The 25,952-nt window shown below is 43.2% G+C and overlaps 1 protein-coding gene across 1 annotated transcript; it reads right to left on the bottom strand.

The window, feature by feature from the left end:
• Positions 1–264: 264 nt before the first annotated feature.
• Positions 265–2,210, bottom strand: LOC143210054 (uncharacterized). The gene is made up of 2 exons (XM_076426515.1): positions 2,055–2,210; positions 265–837 (listed from the first exon to the last, which is right to left on the bottom strand). Exons 1-2 carry the CDS (start codon positions 2,067–2,069, stop codon positions 553–555), a joined length of 300 nt encoding a protein of 99 aa, XP_076282630.1. The 5' UTR covers positions 2,070–2,210; the 3' UTR covers positions 265–552.
• Between the last annotated feature and the right edge of the window lie 23,742 nt (positions 2,211–25,952).

Genomic DNA, 25,952 nt, shown 5'->3' on the forward strand with positions numbered 1-25,952 from the left:
CTTGAAAAATCAATGACCCACGCCTGAGAAGATTTTGTAATAGATTTTCCGACAGCAATTCAATTATTCAAAATCGTATTAATAGCCTCCATATAAACAAAATCATTCAGGTTCGTCATAGTTAGACTGTGGATTTTTACGCAAAATCCTTCATAACTTAAATATGTAGTTCGAACAAATTAAAATCAATATTTTTCTGTCTATTCATAATCTTTATCGAAAGCCTGGCATGGAACCGAGGAAAGAAAAAGAAGAGAAATGAAGTTCGATTTGCAACAAGTTTTATTATTCTCTTAATCGATAAAATACAGAACACACACAACGATACACATTCCAAGCGTGTGTCTATAGTCGAGTTGTTAGTGAAGCGTTAGAACGCCGCGAGTTTTAAAGGGTATTTCATAGATCGTGCATCTCGATCGGATCAGGACAGCTCGCGGAGATTTCGAGCTGTCTAGATATCGGGGTGCAGTCGTCGTTTAGCTTAGCTTAGGTGGATAGTCCGGTAGATGAGAAGTGGTCGCAGTCAAACTGGATGTCCAGTAGGATGGTTTAGACTACGTAGTACGGTGAGGAGTATGCAGCGGCGTAGTAAGGATAGCCGCTGTAGGCCGCGTACGGGTAACTGTAGGCTGCGGGGGCTGTGTACGCAACTGGGGCGGTGTACGCGCTGTAGGCTACGGGGGCGGTGTAAGCCGCGCCCACCAACAGGCCTCGTTTGTTCCTCGCGTTCTCAGGCTCCACCGGTACCGATTCCGCATTTGCCGGTTGCTCTATCGACTCGGTCTCCAAGGGTTTCGACAGGGCCAGACTGACCAGGCCGAGCAAAACGAGAGCCTGCAATTAAACATAACATCGTTCCAATCAGTAAGTCCTTCATTCAAGTATACATGAGTTAATGTCAATGATGCTCTCGAGGGAAACAGAGGATCGATTTGTGATTTAAAGCTAGACCTAACCGGAGCATGCAATTACACAGACATTTTACGGAAATCTGACGAGCCTGCAATTAGACGTGACGTTCTACAAGCAATTCAAGTATACTCGCGTAAATGTCAATCACGTTGGTAACAGAGATAGCTCATTCAAGCGATAACTAATCATTCTGCCTAAACAGATAAATTTGACAGAGCCCGCAATTGGACGTTCTATAAGCAAAGTCGTTTATCGAAGTATACGTGCGTTAATGATGTTTCTAAGGGAAATCGAGGATCGATTCGCTATTTCAGCTGAACCCAATCCTCATTGGCAAACATAGGTGTTACCTCCATCCTGTTTTTAAGGATGTGACTTAATGATGATTCGGCATTTAGTGTTACTTAAAAGAATTTATGATCTGATCCGAAAACTTTGAAAGAACAGGCGACTTCCTCGGTCAGATAAAATGATTAAAATTGTTAACACGATTGTTTCTTAACATCCACAATTCTTTCGAAGGTTGCGATTAATTGAAAAGAACTACTTTAAAGATCGCTAGTTCGAAAGACTGAGAGATCGCAACTGGGGCTGAACCTCATTCGACTACTAAGAAACTAGTATGTGTACCTATGACACGGCGAACTGCATTCAGAGAAAGAGCATTCGGCCTCATTGCGCGAAAAGCAGGCACCGTGAAAACGCTTTTACCAAGAATAACCCACCGCGCGGCGAAGAAAGCGAAAGAATATCTGTCGACTGGGTCTTTAGAAATTATTTGAACCGTAGCGTTACTACACCTTACAGACAGTAATTGAATGGGTGTCTAGTAAAAGGGCGTGCGTTTAGTGAAATTTCCAAAATGCGTCAAAATAATTCGTTGCTCCATGTAGCAATGAAAGTTAGCGTAACGTTCTCTAATGTAACCTCTAGTGTCAAAATGTGCAACGTACTTGTGCCAGACATTTATTCAATTACTATAATTGCTCAATTACGAATCTACTTTGATTTTCCAAGAATGTGTTTTACATTGAATATTTTAAATGCTCGAAGGAAATGTCGCATATCGCTCGTTTTTCCAAGAGAAGAGCGGAGGCGAGTGTGTAGCACGGGTTAAATGCGTTGAAGCGTATACTCACTGCGATGCACTTCATGTTGTACGTTGAAGAGGAGGTGTGACAAGCTTGGAAGCACGTTGGAAATCGATTGATGCTCGAAACTCCGGACCAGCAGTCTTTTATACTTGTGCGATCGCGTCGTCGTCGGCGTTACGTGCATCGACTGGTAAACTTTACCTCGCGTAATCGCGCATAATTATTAACCTCTTGGCGTTATTCGTCCAGGGTTGCATCGCGAACAAGCAACCTCGCCGTCGACGAACGCTCGGCAAAGGTTGAGCAACGCGTCCTTGGCCGTTGTCCAAATCCAGGCAGCGAGAATACGTTCCTTCGATTTTCGGCTTTGGCCTCTCGATTTTCTCCCTTTACGAGTGTTGCGAGTCCGAGTTCGGAAAACCCTTGGAAGAAAAACGCGCTCGATGGGGATGAAAAACAATGTTGCTATGATAGACGGATTATTGGCGTGAAAAATTAGGTACGCTAGACGTGTCCGGTCGCATAACAACCGCCGCGACAATGATCTACGGTCAAGAGTGGGGAGTAGCTCCCCCATTGAAATTCTGTTTGGGCGAGTAACGCGCAACCTCGTCGCTCGTAATAATTTTCACGACGACGATTTAGCTATTCCGGCCTTGTACCCAATTGAACCTCGCTTCTCGCGGCCACGATTCTTAAATGGTCCTTCTGTCGATGGCTCCGGTGACCCTGTGGGGCAACCCTTCGAAGCCAACGTCCTCAAAATTAAACAAACGCGTGTCCATCGTCGAAAATCGATAGCGAAACAGATCGATTATCTTGTTCTGTCTAGGACAGTGCTGCATAGGGAAATCTGTGCGTATATCCAACTTAGACCCCTTGCATCCGTTAAATATCTAGCTACGAAAATACCAAACTTTCTTATCTAGGGATTAATTTGTCCCCCTCGATTTCTATGGAGCCAGGACGGTGCCCCAGAGGGTAATATATGTCTATACCTAACCTGTACTCTGGAAACCCTAATCTTCTCCCCTCTGTCAAATTTTAAAGAGACTTAACTGAGGGTTGCTTCGTTGCTCTCGGTTTCTACAGAGCCAGGACAGTGCCCCAGGGAGCAATATGTGCCCGTGCCAAGCCTAGATTCTGAATCCCCTAAAAATCTACCTAGCTATGAAAATCCGAATATTCCTTCTTCTCTCAAATTTCAAAGTGCCCTAACTAGGAATTGCTTTGTTCCCCTCGATTTCTACGGAGCTAGAACAATGTCCCAGAGGGCCACCTAAGTAACTAGCCCAGATGCTGAATTCCCTAAAAATCTAGCTCTGAACAGTCGAGTCTCTTCTCGTCTCCGAAATTTTCAGATCTAAACCCAGCTTCGTTGGTCGCGATTATCCACGACGACGCTTCCAACGCATTCCGGAGTTTCTGCTCGTATCAACGAACCTTCTTTCCTCCATTGTGTACGTTCTTTCGCCGCGACATCACGTAGAAACCATAAATTTGGGGAACGTCGTGGGGCAGCGACGACGCGTGGTCCAGCATAGGACAGTACACCGTCGCGTCGCTTCGATTCCTTGAAAACCAATATGCCCGCAGATTATCGACTTTGCCAAGCAAATAAGATCGGTAATCCTTTCGAGACTTCGCCGTGAGACCGACCCGTCGTCCGTTTACTTAGAAACTTTTCCTACCAACTACCCTATCGAGGTAAGAAGGTTCGGAGAACCATTTTTCCGATGAAAATACGCGGCGCCGCTGAACGTACCACGAAAGAAAGAAGAAGGGGGATCGATCGAGCGAAAGAGGCGGGAAAAAAGTGTTTTATAGAGGAGAAGAAGAACGAAGAGAGAGAGAGAGAAGGGGTGCCGAAGGCATTGTATATACCAATTCACCACGCTAATACGGAGAACGCTCTAAAGACCGAACAACGGCAGCACTCGACGCTAGACAGCCACCTTGCTTGCTTGCACGCCGTCTTCGCTGCCTCTAATTACTCGATGGTATTGTCAGCGAAATACTTCTAAAGACGCGGAAAATTATCGGGGAGACTATGGATAACCTGTATGATCTCAAAGGCTGAAAGTGCCCAAACGACGCCAGTCACGTCTTAGGGTACGCTAATGTTGCATTCGTACTTTACTGATGATACGAGGAAATTCACATTTTCTGGACCCTTCGTACACTTTGAACCTTTTGTTTTTCCTTTACCAAGCATTCACAACCAAAGACAAGACACAGGAGCCAAATGAAAATGTCTCTCTTCGTTCCATTGAATTGGTGGCTGGAATTTCTATTGATCTCCCATCAAATCCTGTTCTCCTATCAAATTTGCACTCTGTGCCAACCGACGTTGTTCGTTATTGTTAATTTAATTGTTGAATTGTTAGCTGGAACAACTTTGGATGATACGAAGTGCAAATTCTGCAGGAGAGCGGGAGAGCGGAAGTCGGGAGCAAGGAGCAGAATGCGTAGGCAAAAGCCTCGCTTAGTCGGCAGTTTCAATTAAGTATCGAGCTTTCGCTGACTATGCACGCGATATTTCGCCCTGCTTCCCTCCCCGCATTCGACGCACCCGCGTAGCCATCTTTTTCTCGTTAACTCCTAACGACAAAACATTTATCCTTCGCGATAGGATCCGAGGAAGTCGTCTTAAATTTCGCACTCTCCATCTTCTCTTTCTCGCTAGCGATGCAGTCGCGTTCGTTGCACCTCGGTGCATCGTGTTGCACCTCGATTTTCCAATGTCGTTCGACCCGTCCATTGCTACACCACTGTCCATTAACGCTGCCGATTTGTGAACGACAAAGAGGTTCTAATCACTGCAATTATAAAATACACTCACCGTTTCTATAAAGTCACTGTACCCGTGCGAAATCAATACGGGCCGGTTTATGTACTTCTTTAAGGCCTGGTTTACGTTGTATTTTTGTCCAGAAGAATTTAAAAGTTGTTGCACACGTCTTGTTGTTACTGGGAGCTCCAATTCGGCTCGAAATTGTGCTGCATTTTTCCTTTCCTTAGCCGCAGACCTTATTAATAACGAATGTTGTCTCTTTCACTATTTTTTATCACCACCTTTAAAATGATTTTGTCCGTAATTTTCACGTAAATTGATATAATTGTTAATCACAGTATATGACCGATTAGTTTTTTTAGCAATTGCGCGATTAGAGCAGCCCATATCTTTATAAGCATCGATTGATGCTTTTTCTTCACTTGTTAGTACTTTTCCTCTCGGCATTCTAATACACGTGAATCAAATTATAACAAACAGGAGTTCTATGAGTTCTGAAACTAATACTTTTAGAATATTTGCAATTTTCCGTATTTCTCTGCTCAGAATACTGAGACACACTAACAAGGGAAGGACCCCAAGTGTCCGACTTCGATTTCGATAATTTTTTGTGAGACGGTGGTATTTGGATCCCTAATGACTAATGATATCTTCAAAATATTAGGTGTAGTTACTCAATAGTTTTAAAGATATAAACAATTGAACTTTCATACCTTGTTGATATAGCATGATTTGCAGCTCAAGTTTTAAAACTATTGAGTAACTACACCTAATATTTTGCAGACACCATTAGGGATCCATATACCATCGTCTCACAAAAAATTATCAAAATCGAAGTCGGACACTTGGGGTCCTTCCCCTGTAAGTGACTTTATAGAAACTTCACACTTGTGTTCTACACCACACAGAAAAAAATCAAAACAAACGTACATAGTAAACATAGCGGTCTAGAGTTCGCAGTCCCACTATCCGAGTGTCGACAAGACCCAAGACCAGATACGATAAATCAACACAAAGATGGTAATATTTTTAAAATGCCTGTGAAAATGAAGATGACTTATAGAAATTTCGGCCACTGTATATCGTAGGCCAAGTTGAACGTCCAAAATCCCTCGGAAGCACTAAAAAGTACTTGAATTTTCTCATTTTTTAAATATTGAAATTTTGAGTGGCCACTAAATAGTATTCGACGACTAATTACGTGTTTGTGCTAGAATATCAGTAATAAGTGAATCCTAAACATTTTGGTATGATTGAGACGGCTCAGTCGTGCTTTATTCCGCGTTTCGCCGAATTTTGGACCACTGTGCGTCGGAGAGTGGAAACGTGTCAACGGGAATAGAGTTGGCGTCGATTATGTATTTCCGTAGATGATTTTCGGTTATGCAATCGCGGGTGAAAACGATCCGCGAAATCGTGGGCAGGCTTCGGGCCGTTTCAACGGGGACCGTTCTCCTGACACGACGGAGATCTCGTTGGAAAGAACGGACAGCGTGAACGCGGTGCATCGGTTTGGGGAACGCAACGTGCCGAGGGGATGGCATTTAGGGTGGCGTCGCGGCGCCATGCGAACCGGGAATGCGCCGCTCGCCCTTCTTCCGTGTCTGGTCGACGGCGCGAAAGATTTTCATTGAGCGTCGCCGTCGACGTCGACGTCGTCAAAGGTCGTCTCGGTATAAATAACCCTGGCGCCGTTGTGAGAGCCGCTCGCTCTCGTTTCTCCGCTTCTTCGGTCAATTCCTTTGCCGTTAAACGTTGCGGCGATAAGTGCGTTCAACGAGCGTGTGCCTGCCCGCGTTGCCTCGGTTTTCGCGCGTCGCGACGCCGAAACGGAAAAAGGACGCGGGCCGCGTCGAGATCCGCTTCAAGATCGACTCGAGTGTCCCTGCTAGACGACCTGTGGACCGTGAGCCACTCTACTGGACTGTCAAGGACGAACATTATCGCGTTTTAGGGTCCCAGAATCTGAGTCTTCTGCCACTTGTTTGCTACGATCAAATGCTACCTTTTTTGATGGCGTTTCACCCGGGAAATTTAAATTTGTCGATTGTTCACTTGAAATGTGATCTTGTGAAATTGAATCTTGATCTAAGAAAAACTCTCGGGTCCGCGCTATTTCTTAGATAGTGTAGTTCTACTATTTTTTGGTAACCTCGCCTCCTTAAATCCTAAAGCTCCCGTTTTCTTAGTTCTTAGATAAAAACTATACTGTATAGGTGAGTTGAACTCAATGAGCCATATTACCCTTATGTCGATGATAAAATGATCTGTCATTAATTTTTGCGTTATTAGACCGGTTATGTCAAATTTGCTCCATACGTAGCAAATTTCGTTCGAAATCCTCAAGTCTGATTCGACATTATACGACGGGGGATGAAGTAAATTGCTTTAATTTCACCTAGAATGAATTCATACGCGAGCTTGTGAATAGACATAATTTGAATGTTCTTCGCAGCATGGTTTATTACCTATATGTTTCATAGAAATGGTCCACTTTGCAACACAGTGTTCTTTCGGGAAAGTTTTCGGATGAATTCTAACTCTGTTGTATGAAAGTGGTCGTCCAGCGACACGGTTCTTTCGGTTTTCCCCAAACGAGAACAAATTACCTGCTCGAAACTCGAGAAGCTCGAGCCCAATCGGCTCTTGAGCCTCGTCCGGATTTCACGAGGTGAATCGGAACGGTTTCGTGCCGTTGATCGTTCATTTGGTGGAAAGCAGAACATAAATAGAAGAGCTACAACTTCCCGTTTCTCCGTAACAAATAGGATAAAAAGCGAGTGGAGCTGCCTCACGGAATTTCGTTGGAAACTTTTCGATGAATTAGCCGCGCGCCGCGATATATAACCGCTTGAAAAAGTTTTATAGTCGTCGGGTAGTCGGCGTTCAATGTACTCGTGGTTTCTCTTTATCAGTCTAAATGAACGCCATTTCGGTGACTTATGTTTTTTTTCGAACTTTCGAAAATATGGCTTGGTAAAAGAATTTTTTCAAGTCTGAGGGAATTAACGATTGCGTTTTTTTTCTGTTGCAGAGAACTTTGAGGGTGCCGTGCAGTGGTCGTCGTCGCTGTCGCCGTCGTCGCCGCTGTCGGCATCGACGTTCCTGTTCTCGCAGGGTAAGCAATCGTTTCCAGAATAGCAAAAACGATCGAACAAACTTTGAAGATCTTGTACCTTTCGAACTCGAGAAAATCTAATGCGCGACTCTGAAACGAGAGAGAGAGACGAGAGAGGAATCGATTGGTCGATAGCATCGGATGGATACATGGGTTCGTTAGGCTGTTTGGCCTCTCTGAAACGACTAATCGCGGCCGGTTGCCAAATTCTGTAAACGACCTCCTCTCTTTGTTTCCTCTGCCAGTACCTACAGTGCAAAAATTCACCGACCACCACCGACCATCGAATTTTCAATCGGTCTGCAGAGAATCGAGGATTTGGCATGCTGCGATACGTGAAACTCGTTGGCCGGCTCTAGGGACACATAGGAGACTTGGAATTAGTATAAAAATTTGCTTCAATGTCAATCTTTCCGTAAAAATCTCAGAAATAATTACACACCAGACCCTTTCATTTTTCATTGATACTTTCATGCTACATACACTGGTGGCGTTAAATCTTTTTAATAATTCCTCCGTTTTAAATTGTACCTAACCATTTTTGTCATAAATGCATAAAATCAGCAGTCTAGTAATTGGATTAGTAGTGGATTGGTTCACACCGTTCCTCAAAAAAGTTCAAATCGTATAATCCAATATTACAAAAACTATTTAAAGTATTTATTGAAAATCGCGAGAAAGCCCGGTGAATTTTCACCAAAAGAGTTTTCGAGGGTTCAGAATGTCTTGTCTAGGCAGAGCGAGGAAGAGCGTCTTGCCATAACACTATCTCTTCTGAAACCATCGATCGATGACTGCCATCGTCGAAACGACGCATTTCCAAAGGGATCAGTATCATGACGACCGTTCGGTCGAGATTTCCTCGGCGTCCCTCGCTCGTAACGCTTAACGTCGACGATCTCCGTCGTTCTCCCGTCGCGCTGGAAAATTTGAAGATTCCGAGAGAATTTCTGGGAGGTTTCCCGACGGTTTCTTCTGCTTGTACGAGTGGAGTCGAACGCGTTAAACGTTCCTCGAAAAAGTACACGCGCGATAACATACCGCGGATCGATTCGACGCGACTCCGGAGCTGAAAGGTTCGCGCTCGACCCGTCTCCGCTCGCACGGTTCGTCGACTTTCACGTCCGATCACTCTCTTTGCTCGTCTCCGTGCCGCCGAATCGATACTCATCCACGGTTCCCACCCTCCTTCGACTTTTTCTCTTCCACTCTCGGGACGGCAACTAGATTTTCGCGAGTATTGGCAAAGCTCGCCCCGCGAAGACGACGCTCCCGAGCAAGTGATTTACGCTTTCCGCGAGACGAGTGAGACGAATCTCTGTCGACCCCCCCGTCGTAGACGGATCTGCGTTTTTACGACGAACCCTGCTCCCAAATCAGGATTCAGCTTTCAGTGTTCAATATAGGTAAATCTTCCCCAGATTTAGAAGACGTAACATACCTTAACACTTTTACGAGCAATTTTCTTATAGCCCTTCATCACAATCCACAGCTGAGAATTTTCGAATGAACTGTCTGAAAGCGATAGCTGTTTCTTTAATATTCAACAAGTATTATTGTTTCCGTCATTTTGTTCAATATGTGCAGTATTATTTTTACACCGTATAAAAGCGACAGGAATTCCGTGGATTATCCAGAAAATTATTCGAACGAATGAAATGTCATTAATGTTTGTTACTTTACATGTTATCTCGTGTTTTAAAAATAAGTAATCAGCAGACCATGCAAAATAAAAAACGTTTGCCTCGATTGCAAGACACACGAGCTAAATAAAAATTTCTTCTTTTGATTATCTTGTTAACCCCTTGCCTTACAATATCGTGTCTGAATTTCGCGTCGAAATAAAATTCTATCTTGGTTTTGTTAATATACAGCTATTGGAGAACATCTATACAATTTATGTCAGTATTCTCCTTTTTTAGGAAATTACGATCTACTAAAAAAGTTCTAATCACTGAAACCGTAAAATAAATTTATTTATTATTATTATATACGGACCGAGATCCTTTTATACAAATGTTTACAGTAGAACTGATAAAGATAAAAAGAAACATGACCAAAAAGAAAGTCTTAACCTAAAATTTACATAAGAAGGGACAAGCGCGAAACTAAATAAATACAGGTACGATATTAACAAATAATCTTGCGTAATTTTCTTTTGAATGCCTGTAACGTGCCATTAAAAAAATCAATATTATTGTAAAGTATGTTTGAGCTTGCAATAATGCGATTTAAAGGATTTATTACTCAATATGTGGATTTGGATTTCATTGTTTGAAATCCTGCTCTCGTTCTCAAAACACGTTCAGGTTTGTATAAATTGATTTGCCTCTGGAGTGCGGGACAATCTATATTATTATTCACGAAATTAAAAATAAAGCTCTGGTCGCTGATACTATTCTTCGATCAGATAATGTTTCCACGTTGACGGTGTTTAATATTTTAGAGTAATCATGATCAAATATTGACATTGGGTCGTTTGTCTTATATGCACAAAACCTGAGATAAATCGTAGGGCAAGGGGTTAAGGTGAAACTAATACACTGGGGTCTTAAACCTTGTTAATACCTCCACTCTTTTAAATTGTACGTACCCTTGTCATAAATGCATAAAATTCGCAGTCTAGTAATCAGCAATGAGAAATCATCGAACAACGTTTTGCAACGTTGCAAGCCGCAAAAGAATTTGTTGTTTGCCAAGGGCGAGTATGCGGTCGCAAGATCATGTTGTTCCAGAGGACGAAGAACATTCCCCTCGAGCAAAACGGAACGGAGCGGTGCGCTCGCCGTTTAATCCGCTTTTACGTACCGCGTAAAGATGCATAAGCCGGCTTTACGATCGGTCAAATTCGACCGGGTGCTCGAAACTTCCGTAAATGCCGCCCTAAAATCTCCCCTTTTCATCCTCTCGCCGTCTCTATCGGCTTCGGGGTTCCGTCCTTCCTCGCGGGGGTATCTCGTATCTCGAATCTCGAATCGATCGAGCACCCAATTGGTCGCGACCTCAGCACAGCGAGATATCCGCTCCGATCGGACAGCTCTCGGAACCATAACTTTACGCTCGAGACGATTAGGATTCGGTTATAGCGATTGTAGATTCGGCTCGCTAGTCGGGCGATTTAAAACCGGAGATTCAAATAAATTGTTGCCCCCCGTTTATTCAAAAACTACGGAACGTAATGTAGAAGAGAAACAAAAGCACCAGTTGCCCCATTCTTCGAGAAAGTGTGTTCGATCTTGTAAGTTTCAATTTTGGAAATTGTGTTCTTAGAAGCATATCTGTTCCTGTAGAATTTTTATGGAACATGATGGAGCCAGAAAAGCCTCAGGAACTGCTTTGAAAAATGTTTGCGCACGAAGTACATAATTTTAGAACCTGCGTAAGGAAAGTTCCATGGAAATAAGTTATTTTCGAACGTTTAATAAAAGAACGTCCATAAGGGGAACATTGATTGCGAACTTTCTTAATACCGTGACACGAAATACCTCTTCCTGTTACGGACAAATTTTCACGTTTTCTATTTTAGAGAGAACTTTCATTCAAATTAAAACTTTTACTCGCGAGAACTTTTTTCTTTATCTCTTCTCATCAGAACTTCAAATGTCAGATGGTTTTTCGAAAAAAGTTCCTTGTTTTACATAGAACGTATTAAAAAGTTCTATAATTCTCTCGGCCGTTTGTTAAACCAAATGGAGAGTCGAGTTCTTTTTCTAAAACGGAGCTTCGAATCTTCGGTAAGTACGTTGACTAAAATAAAGTAACTGCAAGTATCGTTCGTTAAGAAAGTTTGCCAAGAGCAAGAAGAGCAAAAGTGACCTCAGGCGACCAGGTAAGATCGAACACGTGTCATTTAGCTTTAAACGACTTCTAACGCGTTTCATTTACTTTTACACGGTTTTCACACATTTTATTTATTTTTACACCTTCTCCACACTCGTTCCTCACCGTGCGGGCAGAAACCCAGGTGTACGGGGAGAAGATAATCGCTTCCGGTTATCGAGCAGCCATGCTAGCGATCGACATTCGCTGTTTACGATATTCGCGGCGATATCGACACAGCGAGCTGGAAACGACAGAGCGAAAGAGAGAAAAATAGGATAGTTACTATTAGACTGTGGATCTTTATGCAATCTAAAAATTGTTTTCCTCGGTTGCAGAACACAAATAGGATTTCGTTTCATCGATTTCATTCGGCGTGCGTTACGTCGTTCCTCATGTCTAGTTCTAGGTCTTTACTCTCTCAGCCTGTAAAAATAAAAATTCTTATTTGTTCTTCCTGTTTGGAATCTTAAGTCACAACGTTGCGCCGCAGCGAGTGTGTATATTGGTTCTACGATCTTCATCTCAGAAATCTGATGAATTCAACGGTAACTTGCTAACTCTCAACTCGACTAAAATTGTGTTACGATATGAAAATTGGCTTTTTCACTTTCGTCATATGACCGAATCCAATTTACCGTCATGGGCAAGCGAGAGGAGACGCAGTAACGACGCGACGGAACACTTATTTGCATTCTGGTTTGTACGACGTTGCGGCGCGTCGCGTCGATTCGGCGAACATGATTTATGGAAAGTCGTCTCTCGGAGGACGAACGACGTCGGGCGAGCAAGAGAGGCGGAGGGTAATAAGCTCTTAACGGATGCCATCTCGTCGAGCGGCGTTATTAGTTGGTAAACTATGTGTTATTCCGCTAGGCTGCGCCCGTCTCATCTTGTCTCCTCTCCTCTCCTCTCGGCTGCTCTCGTCTTCGAGGGAAACGAAAAGATCGGGAAGACGAACACGTGTATACGAGCTCGGGGATTCGAGGTTGGAAAAAGAGGCTGGAAGAGATGGCATACTTGCTCATTCGCTCACTTTTACTCGCTCGTTCGCTCACTCTACTCGCTCATTTTTGCTGAAAACCTCACTGTTACTCGCTCATTCTCACTCGCTGATTCCCTCACTCTCGCTCGCTCATTCGCTAGCCTAAGCCAAGAGATATCGTGAGCCCCGACCTCGATAGGTTAATACGGCTGGGCGAGCTTGTCGCACCCTCGGGACACTCACCCTCTGCCCTCGAAGGGTAGGATTTAGTCGCGCGTTGCCGCTGCTCTCGTTAGGGGTGTTCCGTGGAATTATACACCGCGACAACGCATGCGAACATGCGAAACCGTGCCTGTTTATCCCTCGAAAAACCTCCAACTACGTATCAGATGACTGCAGAATCTCATGGCCGATTTGGAAATAAAATGCAAGTGGTTTAGAAATAAAGATTATCGACCAAGTATGCAGTGTGTTTCAGGATCGATATTTCAAGTGGTCGCAATAAGAAATATAGGCGAACAACATTTAAACTTTTAATAAAAAAAAGTCTTCCCTTAATGATTTTGATAGAGAAATCATATATTGACAATTTTGCTTGTATCGCTGGTGTTAAAACACCGAAGTTGATTTTTCCACTTTTGTTGTACACGGACAACGACGCGACGCGACGGTGTGCGATGCCTCCGGTTCTCCATCAAAGGCCAGGCTACCGGAATTTCCAAGGATATCGAATAACCAATTACGTGCAGGACTAAATTTTCTTGACGTTCCCACCATCTTCCCGAGCTCTCGTATCGATTTTACGTTCGCGTAGCCAATTTTGCGGTTCGTTGAAAATCTCGCTCGAGCGTTAACGCCGCGCCGCGAGGTCGTCGTCGAGTTTCGCGATTTATTTCGCGCGAGCTGCGACTCTCGCGCAACGATATCGATCACCGGAAAACGACGTGGCGACACGAGATATTCGCTGTTTTAAACGTGGACCGTTGTTTTGGCGGGCTGGTAATCGCGGAGACCCGGAGAAATGCGAAGGTCAAGAGAAGAAGTTAATTTACAGCTACTGCAAAAAGTATCTGCTCGCTCGACTTCCGAACGAACCTGATTGTTTCGCTCGAGATGTTCCGCAATGTCAATTACGAATATGTTTTAGTCATTGCTAAACTCTTAATGTCATCCACGATATTTTTAAAATGATTTTACAGATCTCTGAATTTCAACATTGTTTTCCTTTTATAAAACCGTTACGAAAAATTGTACATCAAGTCCCGAAGTATCGTTGTAAAGAGGAAGCTTCGATCTTCAAGTCCATGGTAGATTTAGTCTAAAGTCTAAAGTTAGAATGTTTCAAACTTTAAACTACTTTTTTAAAGCTACCGAGCCTTAAAAGTAACTGGTACACATGTTTCCTTATCAAAATGACAAGATTGATTTTATTTGGACTTTATGATTTGTGCTCTACCAAAGATATCTATACAACCATTCCTTATGAAAACATTTTTATTATTTCAATAATTGTGAAATAAAAAATCGGAAACCGGTCATTTTGACCGGTCGTGGTAGGTTTAGTGTTAAACAGAGGTTCATCTTTGTTCGACTCTTTTCTCAGACAGCATGGGGAATTTTTTCGAAAATTGCAATTCTGCGTGCCGATACTTTCTGGAGCCACTGTACGTCGCGACGGGCACAGCATCGTCGTTGTCGTCGTCGACGTCGGTCTTTGCTCGTCTTTTTCCCCGATGCGTAAACACAGACGCGCACGCGCCTGTGTCGCGGCTGTCTCGCGGCTGTCTCTTGCCTGCTCGACCAGAAAAATCCCGTGTACGATCTCGGTTCCGCTTAGAACGTCGTTACTTTAACTCAGCTGAGATACATTGCCGCTGACAATTCGGACCTTCCGGCGCACTCGTCGTCCCGATATTTTCGTAGAAGCTCGACGAAAGATAGCACGATCTTCCTCGCGCGAAGCCACGCGCGAATCCTGGCAACAAAGTCGCTCGTCGTTCTTTTTACAATTTCGACCGAGACCTCCCAAAATACTCCTCGGAACTTGCCATTTGTACTGGAACTTTTCGTACATTTATTCTGTACCGCAGATGTTGAAAAATTCACGTTGAAGATCTACTGTTCAATTGTAATTTTATTGAGTTGGAAACGATACAACAGTGCCAATCGATTCTTTGAATATTTCGAAGTGGAAATTTCTTTAGGCGCACCGCGTATACAATTGTTGGCTAGCGAATGAGTCTGATCCGTCACGCTCCGGTGTGAAACGTTATTCGAGCAAACTCAGGAGAATCGAGGTGGCGCACATTATTCGTCTGTTTTTCCTTATTAAATGTTTAAATGTTGTTCGTCTAGTTTTACTTATTTTTCTTATTACGCTCACTTGAGATATCTATCCTGAGACGCACTGTAAATTTGATTAATTAACTTTATTTCATTTTACTTTAAACCACTTGCTTCAATTTTAAAATTTTACTGTTTTAACTTTGGACTACTCATTTGTGTCGTAAATGCATAAAATCCTATGCTCATGAACATGTTATTGTTGCGTCCATCGATGGAGATTCAATATTGGAAAGAGAGAATACAGAATCGTGGAAGATCGTCCAGAATCGTTGAAGATCGCGCGGAATCGTTCGAGTCAGCGAGAAAAGAAATCGCGAACGAAACGTGGACGAGGAGAGACAGCTCCGGCGCTCGCGGGTTCGTTTCCTCGGGCGAGGTAGGAGCACGACGACCGGGTTACCGTTTTCTCGTTTCGCTATAAATAAGCAGGATCGATAGTCGCGAGCGAAGGACTCGACGGATGCCGGGGGGCATGGTTGCCGGCAATAATTTTATGCGAACGGGAAGAGCGCCGATGCGCAAACTTACCCTTTCGCCGCGGACCCGGTGTCCCTCGATCGGCCCGCTAACGCTTTCGTCTCGGTAACCTTCCTGGCGACGAAACGATTGTTAAGGGTCCAATTCTGATTGAGCAACATGACCTCGGATCCCGCGAGTCAAAGATTAAAGTTGTCTCACTCTATTTGATGATTGAGAGATGAACACTGAGTTGGTCGACTACATCTGATGATTGAGAGATACACACTGAATTGTTTGACTGATTCTGACGCTTGCAAGCTAAACACCGAGTTGCTTGACTGTAGCCGATGACTGTGACCTAAACACTGTGTTGGCTAACTCTGAAAAACTAATTGAATTACATTAGCTTCTTGCCTGCAGAAAGAGGCGGCTAGACTAACATTAAACGTGATTCTTTCTGTTTCAGGTGTCGCGAACACGACAGGAGCACGGACAATTTGGTGAGTGGATACGCAAGCTTTCTTCTTTTTTCATTGATGAAGTTGGTAATCAACAATATTTCTAGCACTGTACAATATACACTGCTCAAAAGAATTAAGGGATCACCTCTGCGAACCCAAAAATTGCTACTAGTTTACATGATCATAACTCCGGCCAAAATTGCTGTATCGATATCGTTAAACAATGGTTTGAAAGCGTGAAACCTCTAGTTGGCGTGTGTCATTCATAAACGAGGTGGTAACACACGTTATTAAAATTGTTAATTAAATAGTCAGTGTCACACACATACACAAAAGAGGCATAAATCCGGCCGAGCAACCTCCACGCGGTATGTCTTGGGTAGTGCTAACGCCGGCAGTAGTGTATTCAGAGATGTCAGGCAACTGCTGTATGTGGCGCGGTAATTTCTGCCAATCACTAACTTCAAACACAGCTGCCATAGGTAAAAAATTGTCGCAGCGAGTTCATGGGGTGCTCAATCGAATCGGCAGAATCTCTGCTTCAATCTGAATTTCGGATCATGGTATTGCGATCATTTGTTGCCGAGATATAGCGAGTTAAAGGAAAAATGGAAATTGTGCATATTTTAAGCATATTTTCAGAAACACCTGGTATATCGAAATGTTAATGAAATTGACAAAACAAAAGAAGTACCTTGAAGAGAAAGAAACGCTCTTTCTATTACTCTTTTCTATTCTTTTTTGCACAAGATTCTACAATAATGTTTTCGCTTTCTGGAGCCAGTTAAAGTTAAAAAGTCAATATTTACTTCAATGTTGAATAACTCGAATAAAAAAAATCGCACAATAATCAACAACCACACATTTTACACAGGAAAGATAGCCCTTCCAAATGATATTAACACGATTTATCAAAATAATTTGTTTCTCCCCGTGTGATGTTACAAAGTTGCACAAAATTTTTGTTAACTGTCAATGTTGTCTTTATCTCGCTATAACTTTCTAAAAAACCAACATAGCAACAATTCGAAACAGAGCATCCGAAACTAGTGGTTCCATGTTTTCAAACCGATATCGATACAGCAATTTTGGCCGGAGTTATGATCATGTAAACTAGTACGAATTTTTCGGCTTCGCAGAGGTGATCCCTTAATTCTTTTGAGGAGTGTAATATGAAACGTACCTTTATGCACGAACCTCGCCCCGGTTTGCGAATAAATGTGCAGGGAGTTAATTTACCTAGCAGATTAATTAAAAGTCGTGTATACCACGATAAACGACTTAGTACACCACAATGAATAATTGGATATAAAACATATTCTAAAGACGCGATTCAGATTCCCAAGACCGGGAGCAGAACGCTCCTCTCGTCGCTCCTCGACATTGATTTTTACGTCTCGACAACTGTTATCGATGCGTTCGCTCGGCTAGACTGTTCACGGTTCTGCAGAAGCTGTTCTCTCAGAGAAATACGAATAAAGAGAAAGAGAGAGAGAGAGAGAGAGAAAGGCGGAGGCGGAGTGGAAGAAGGAAATGCCAGAGGAAAAAAGGAGTAGCGAACGGGATACGTCGTACATCAGCGGCAAGAGAGCGTTATTCGTTCCGTGCCACGTTAATACCCCGATAATTCATTCTAAATCCAACAAATGAAGCCACCGGACATCTCCCGACGGTCCATAAAGCATTCCGAGAAACGCGGCGTCGTCCAACCTCGTCCAACGTCGCCTTGCTTTGAAGTCCCACCACCGTCTGCGAAATCTTTCGCCAAAGAACCACCGCGAGAGTCAGTCTCCTCGTTTCCCTTTCCTTTCCGGGTTCGCGATTCTCGGCAACGCGGCACGGGTTTCCCGATTTCCAGTCCGAAACCAGCCCGTGCAGAAATCGTCCTTCATTCGGATATTGGATTCAGATCAGTAGACACCGGATTTTATGCATTTGTCACAGAAATGTGGTAGGTGTGATTTAAAGCTGTTATGTTATTGGTTTGTCCGGAAAGTTCGTGCCGTTTTCGAAGGAAAATTGAAACACTGCACATTTAAATTTTTGTATACATTTATTAAATTATATCGTTGCCATTCTGTTCCACAACCTTTCTCCATCTTTCAGGCAACTTGAATGTTCTGTCCTTCCAGAACCTCTCAGGTTTTTCGGTGAAAAACTTTTCCATACGATTTTTTTATCTCGACCAAAGAGTTGAAGTTTTCTCCAGTAAGGGAATTTTGTAATGATCGAAATAGGTGGAAATCTGAGTGCGCGAGGTCTGGTGAATATCGTGGATGGCGTTGGACATTCCAACCGAGGTCCAGCAACTTTTGTCGAGTCGTCAAAGATACGTGAGGTCGCGATTCATAAGATTTTTCTCCGTTAAATCGTGCGAAACCCATACAATTAAACGGTTTGTGGGTTATTCTCGATCAGTGTTTCAATCTGATCTTCATTTGTTGTGGAAGGCCTACCTGGTCGTTCTTGATCTTCAACGTTGAAATCACCACCTTTAAACCTAAGCAAACCACTTCCACACTGTTCTTTCAGCTACTGCACTTTCGCCATAACAGCGCATATCTTGTTTGACGTCTGTTTGGCATTTTTGCCTTTCCAGTAAAAGAAAAGTATTAAACGCCTATAATACAAAATTTTTCCAAATTTGCCAGAAGTAAGTACCGCCTTTTAGAAAATGTACGTATGTTATTTATTTTCGGTCATTCCGATATATTCAGACCTGTCCTTGTACCACCTACCGAAAATCGGCACGAACTTTCCGGACAACCCAATATTTTCAATCTATCAACAGTATTAAGAAAACAAAGCTTTCGTTCACTTCGGTTTGGCGCAATTCCGGTAGAAAATTGGTATTTTTCACAAAAACTTGCAGATCAATTTACATCCGAGGCGTAAAAATGTTGTAGAACATTTTGGTCATTGTCGTGGGGTTAAATTTGGAGCTTGTGGGGCCACTTCAGTCGAGCGTCTGCTGTGTTATACAATATAACCGCCCCACTGCATTTTTAACACATGGTACGCGACACAAACGTGCTCTCGCCTTAACTCGTGCTAATTTTCGTTTCGCGCGATCGATTTTCGCGAGAACGGAGGCGCTCCCGTCGCGCGTCGTCGCCGCGACTCTTCCGGTTTCCTTCTGTTCCCGTGGTCGGAGCGGGACGATTTTCGCGAGGCCAGTTCGCAGATAGGATTCATCGAGTATCGGTTTTCGATTACAGGCCGAGAAAAGGTGAAGGAGCAGATGCAAGGCGAGCGGGAAAACAGGGGGGGAAATCGTTAGAGGAGCTCGGTTACGTTGTCTCGCCTCGGAAAACCGATCGAACAAAGAGAAGAGCGTAGAACTACCGTCGGGAGAGTCTGCGGGCAACGGTAGCAGCTAGTTTTCTCGAAGAAAATCCACCTCTTGTTCCGTTTCCTCGGGAAAAATTTGCATTTTAAATTAAAGGGGACGCACTCGAGACTCTTTTAACGACGTGCCCCACCTCTCTCGGATAAAATCCCCGGGTATTTGGAGAGAGTCTCGTTTCACTCTCCTTGTCTCTCTTTCTTTTTCTCTCTTCACAGTCGAATCCCACCGCGACTTTCTGACCGAGCACGTAAACGCGTTTTACGGAAGAACAAGAGAAGAGGAATCGACGTGACGCTACGCGTCGCGACGCGACTAGATTGCACGATGCGTTTCCGCGACACATTCCGAACGATATAAATTGTCCTCGAGCCGGAGCCGATCTCCTCGTCCATCGCTTCGGAAATCTCTTTTATCGGTTTCCGTTTGCTACACCGAAAGGAGACCGAGCGGAAGCTACAGCAAGATGCATCCGAGCTCGATACGCCCGCTTATTCGAACCGTTTACGCCCGAATGGCCACTCGGAGCCACTAAAACTTGTCCTACCACAATGCGAAACAATTTTGGAATTCGTAGGGTACATGTACCTATTACTGCGGGTGTACTCTTTTTGCTGTGGTGTTTTTCCCCAATGAGATTAAACCAGAGGTGGGCATTATTTGGCGAAACAAATATTTCAAATACTATTTAATATTTTAGATTTTATTTTGCTTAAAGATAATAGTATTTTAAATAATATATGCAATCTCGAAAATAAAATATTTCTATTTTAACCATTTGAACCTCAAAATAAAATATTTCTATTTTAACAATCTGAAATATGAAATAACATATTTTACTTTTTGCATTGCTATATAATACTCTGAGAAACCGCATAAACATACAGCCTACCTTATCGTTAAGAAACGATTTACAATTTACACTCATAAATGTATTGAATTCGAACCATTATTTTCAGCAATAATATTTAAAATTGAAATTGAAAATAAAGATAAAATACTAATTTCAAATATTATTTAAAAAAAAAATTACTGCCTCAAATAAATTATTTTATTTTCAAAAATTACTGCATCAAATAAAATATTTTATTTTCGAAGTTGTACACATACTTTAAAATAAATATGATTATTTATTATTTACTATTTAAAATACTACTTTCCCCAGCTCTGTGGATTAAACACAATTCAATGGGAATGTATTCTCGCTGCCAAGGCAAATAACATTGTCAATCATTCTCATATTTTCATAATCTCAGGATTTAGAAAAACATTCTTCATAAAAGGTGAAAATAAGACCATTCATCTTCTATCTCGATCACCAAAGGACTGTTGTTTACACGATTGTACATTCCCTGGCTACAATAATTCGATTAAAATGAACCAAAGTCCCAGAAGAAAGTTCCCCGTAAATCTCGTAACAGTTATTTTCAGACCGGTTTCAGAAGCGCTGCTAGTAAAAGTGTCACTCTTCGCGACGTAACCAAACGAATCTGTCTCATAGAAATTCAGCAAACCGGTTGCACGATTCCCGTCGGAATTGAATCGACGAGGTTGTTGGGTCGTGTTACGCCGCCGTACACGAGGGTATTGGACAGAGTCGCGGTTTCGTCGAGGGTTTCCCGAAAGCGGGTAGGGCTTTTACTTAATTACCCGTAGCCGGGCGGGTTCAGTCCTTTTTCTTTGATTTCTTTTTCGGAAAAGTTCGTTCCCGATTCTCCTCGGTCTCGAGTACGCAGTGTCTGGTCTACTCGCGAGAGAGAAAGAGAGAGAGAGAGAGAGAGAAGCTGGAGTTGGTGCCTCGAGTAATTTTCGCCGCATACGCGCGAGACTAGACGAACGAGAAAAAAAGGGAACGGTTTGTTCGGTTGAAAAGACTGGCTGCTGGCGGAGGAGGATCGAGGAGAAAGAGGAAGAAGAGGAGTAGGAGGAACAGCCTAGATACCGGAAGGGACGTCGACGAGGGAAAGAGAAAGAGAAAGAGAAAAGAGACGGTAGCTGGATGAGGAAGAGGAGGAGGGCTTTGATGCAAATAACCGAGAGCTAGGCGGCAGTTGCGCGCGCGCGCTCGCGTCCGACTAATCGAGAATTCTTTCTTTTTTTCGTCTTTCATCTCCTCCCTCCAACGACTCTCTTCTTTTCTCTCTCTCTCTCTCTCTCTCTCTCTCTCTCCCCTTTCTCTCCAGCCTTTATTCCATCTCGCTTCACGGCTCTGCTTTTTACTCCATTTCGCCCTCGACGGTGCTGGAGGCTCATTCCGAACTCGTTCCGGACTGGTTCCGCGTGCGAGATCTTACCACGAATCCGTGACGTACGATCGATAAACCTTATCGATAACGTATCGTCGATAACGGTGTAACGATCGTCGGGGCCAGGTGGACGCAGGCGCGCCGTACTGGCATATCGTCGACAAATATTTACCGGGAAATTCTGGAAAACAGAGAATTCCGCGCTCGTCTCTCCGTGTTTGCCAGGAAACAGTCGAGCTTGTCGAATTTCTAGCTAGGGCGTGTCCCAGAAACGACGGCCCTACGCGAAAATCCTTTACGAACGGTTTCTTGCACGATACGATCGATGTATCTCGTCCTTTTTTGATTGGCGGTTCTCCTTTTCCGAAGCTCCTCGCACTCGAACAACTCTGCTGTCGAAACTTTGCGACGCGCTCGTTCATTTTTTAATCTCACCTCTCAGCAGCCCCTCATTCTCGTCACTCACTGTGGATGATCGCTAGACTGCGGATCTAAAATAAAAATTTTCTGCATTGGGAGAAGCAGGAGTTCAAAAACTTCTTGATTTTTTAAATATTAAAAAGCAGTTTTGATTTCACAATGTTAAAGTTACAGTTGACGCTAATGAACCCATAAATAACGCCAGGACAGTTCTCTCTGACTTTTCGGACCAAATGCCCCACGGTGCCACGGTCGAATGATCGATTTTCCATTTCACGATTATTAACATTATATCTGTGGTCGCCAGGAAGAACGCCGCATGTCACATTTTCAAAAAATGTCAGTTTATGCATTAATTGAGATTTATGGTATAGGATTTACGTTTTTATCGGAAAAAGGTCATGAAAATAAATTCGAAAGGCTTGAAAATATAATGCAATTATGTGACATGCGGCGTTCTTCCTGACAACTACAGATATTAGGTAGGCAAATAAGTTCCTTCCCGTTTTCTACGATCATAACTTCTGAATACTTCTTCTGAAAACTTCTTCTGAAAACTTCTTCTAGTTTTAAGAAGAGTCGTAATAAGCGCTCTGATCGTTTCCAGTCCTATTCAAAATTTCAAATAATATGACGTGCGTAACGGATCATTTGCGTCACTGCTTACTATTTGCATTCCAGCTTAGGAAATCAGCTGTTGAAGTTACTGAAATGGTTTGTGCGGCACTGGGAGAGACCACTGTATCTTACAGAACATGCAAAAAGCGGTTCCAAGGATTTAAAGCCGGAAATTTTAATTCGGAAGACGTCGATTGTTCAGATGCACCGAGAAAATTCGATGACAGCCAGTTAGAGGAATTGCTCAACGAAAATCCGAACCAGACGCAAGAAGAATTGGCAGGGAGATTGGGAGTCACCAGACAAGATTTTATTACATTTTGTGTACGTAAAATTTGAATTTGGACGAAAGGGGAAAGAACTATTGTTTGCACACCTAATAAAAGCGCTGAAAGAGTGATGAAAATTGTACAGAGTTTAAGTAAATTCAATCTTCATTTTCATCATCTTCATATTTCAAGACCTGAGGGTTCTTCACCGCTGATGAAATAAATTTTAAATAGAAAAATACCATGCTCCTGGGGATTGAACAAGCGACATTATTTTTGTTCGTGCATGTTATCAAGGGAGAAAATCAGGTCGAACAGAAAATCATTCTGCGGATTCTTTTTACTTGTCATTTTATGCAACATCCTCGCATTCTGGAAATTTGGATTTCGTTCCAAATCCGAGGAAGGGAGGCGAGAAAAAGAGACAGCCAGAACGAGAATGGAAGTGAAAAACGTGGGATTTCTCTGCCGATGCGCTGCGACGGATGACGAGCAATTGGCAGGAGTAGTAGGTGGAGGAGGAACGTGACGGGTGCCAAATCGTCGGGTGGCCTGGGTTGGTTTAGCGAAATCCTCGGGAGACTTGTTCGACGGGGTGTCTGCGCGATGCGAGTGTCTACGTGTATCCGTTCGATCGAATTCGGGTTCGGATTCGAATTCGAATGAGGACAAGGTAGAGGAAGAGGAACGAGAGCACAGTTGCAGTAGAGTTAATAATGGGTTTCCACATGATCCTCCGGGTCTCCTGTTTCTATGGTTGTGCGACGTGTTCGAAACAGAATCTGCAATGTTTCGATCTGGGCTTAAAATGGTCCGAAAATTACTCTTTCAGCTTGGCCTACGATGTATTTTATAATTATAGTAATTAGAACCTCTTTGTCGTTAATTTTGTTCTATACGGAAAACGAACATTTGTATCTGCTGTGTCTGTTGAATATTATTGTTTAAAACTGCTGTATAAAGTTACTAACAGCTTGGCCGATGATTTTTTTTTTATAATTGCAGTGAGTAGAACCTCTTTGTCGTTTATATTGTTCTATAAGAAAAACGAACATTTGTATCTGTTGTGTGGTTACGTTGTCTCCAATGGCCAACTGTGCATAGCAGAGGAAGTGGAATTCCGTTTTGCGTTGAAATAGATTTATGACGTACAGCCGCACAGAGTGGGCTGAATCGAGATGAAATTTGCACTGAAATTTACACAATAATGGTTCCTATCTACTGATAATCACCGTAATAAATATATATTTATTGCCCGAATTTCCCGTTCGAAACTTGTCTTTATGGTAACATATCTAACTTAATAAGTAGTTAAGGGGGTAGACTCCTTCTTCCAGGATTCCAAGGGTACGGGATTCGCCTTCTCACTTCTCGATAATACAAACACGGGGTTTCTCAGTAGTCAAAAACGCTAGATAAAAGATCGATCTAGACCGCTATCGCCCTCAAAAGTCCTATTTTTTTGTTTTCTAGGCGTAATTTGCATTATTCGGAAGCATACAACTGCGCATGTAGCTATTTTCATAAAGCTTTGACTGTGAATAATGAAAATTATGCCTTGTGAACGTAAAAATAGGTCTTTTCAGAGCGACTGCGGCCTAGATAGATCTCTTATCTAGCGCTTTTGACTACTGAAAAACCCCATCTTTGTATAATATTATCGAGTAATGAGAAGGCGAATCGCGGACCCTTGTAATCCTGGAAACGAGTCTGCCGCCTAGAAAATGTCCGGGTTTCAGACGAAAGGTTTCGTGGTTTTTATGCGGTTCGTCCTGGGTTCGCAATTGTACCGATGGCAACCCTACCTGCACCTAACACAGTTTCGTATTAAATTCAACAGTTAATTGCGGCTAGATTCCGGTCGGTCGTTCCTGGCAATAGCTATTGAAGCGGTTATGAAGAACCTTTATCCTGTTGATCGTAATAATGGTTATGAAGAAGCGAGATCACCAGCCATTATCTGTTACGCTTCCAATCTCAATATCGATAGCCACATCGGCTTCGGAAACGGCTCCCCGAATAATGGTTCTCCACGATCGTATCCGAGCTTCGAAATCGCTATTAGAACAGCTCTCAAGCGGTGATTTCGAGGCCCGTATTGTACGTCTCTCTTTCTAGTGGCTCTCACCGAGAAAATGCGATCGTCCCGACGCGACGCGACGCGCGACGACACCTAATTCGAGCGACGACTCGCGTCGCGTCGGGGAATGACAAACGCGAGAACCGAGACAAAGTAACGAATCGCGAGGGAGAGACGGAAGAGAAACGCGAGCACCGACGAGAGGCTCGCGGTCCAAGCTCTCCCGTAGTGAGAAGAGAGAGGAGAGAAAAGTCGTTCGAGCCGGGCATTTATTTTCGGCCAATTAGCAACATTCCGCGACGGAGGGAGCATCTTTCTCGCGACTCGTTAGCGCGCGGATTGCGTAACCGGTAACTGGTAAGTCGAGCGAAAGAACGCCGCTCTCGCGAAATGAAGTGTCGAACGGTACTTGCGTCATCGGACTCTGTAATCATTTTCTCTCGTTCCGCGCCCTGCGTCATCGATTCTCCAATTCTAATCGTCGAGGTGCTACGTATTTATGCGAAACTTCTCATCGTGCGGATAACTCCTTTAATTAAAGCATTAATTAGCTCAGTAATCGAGACCACGGATCACGCTATACTTTGGTCGTCAGCGTTTCCTCTTTTCTAAACTCACCAATCAGTTCACTCGTCCTGAATAAGTACTATTGATCAAAGAAAGCACTATTGTAATCGACATATTCAATAATTACAGGAAATATGTTGACAATTGATAATTAGTTAAATGTCGACATGAGAACTGGTCCTCGAAGATCGATTTCCTGCCGTAAAATGGTAAATTGATAAATCGGCTGGCTAAAACAGGACTTCTTGATGGAAACGCTTCACAACATTTGAATTCTCAAATCGAAGATTTCAGATGCATCAAACCGGTATCATTTATTATTCGGTGGCATTAATAAAACAGTGGACGGTTATATTTCGGTGGTGCATCCGACAGTTCGGATTCGGCGACCGGTCGATTCGTGGTCGACGATGTG

This window comes from Lasioglossum baleicum, chromosome 1, assembly GCF_051020765.1.
Source record: "Lasioglossum baleicum chromosome 1, iyLasBale1, whole genome shotgun sequence".
Classification (NCBI taxonomy): Eukaryota; Metazoa; Arthropoda; class Insecta; order Hymenoptera; family Halictidae; genus Lasioglossum; species Lasioglossum baleicum.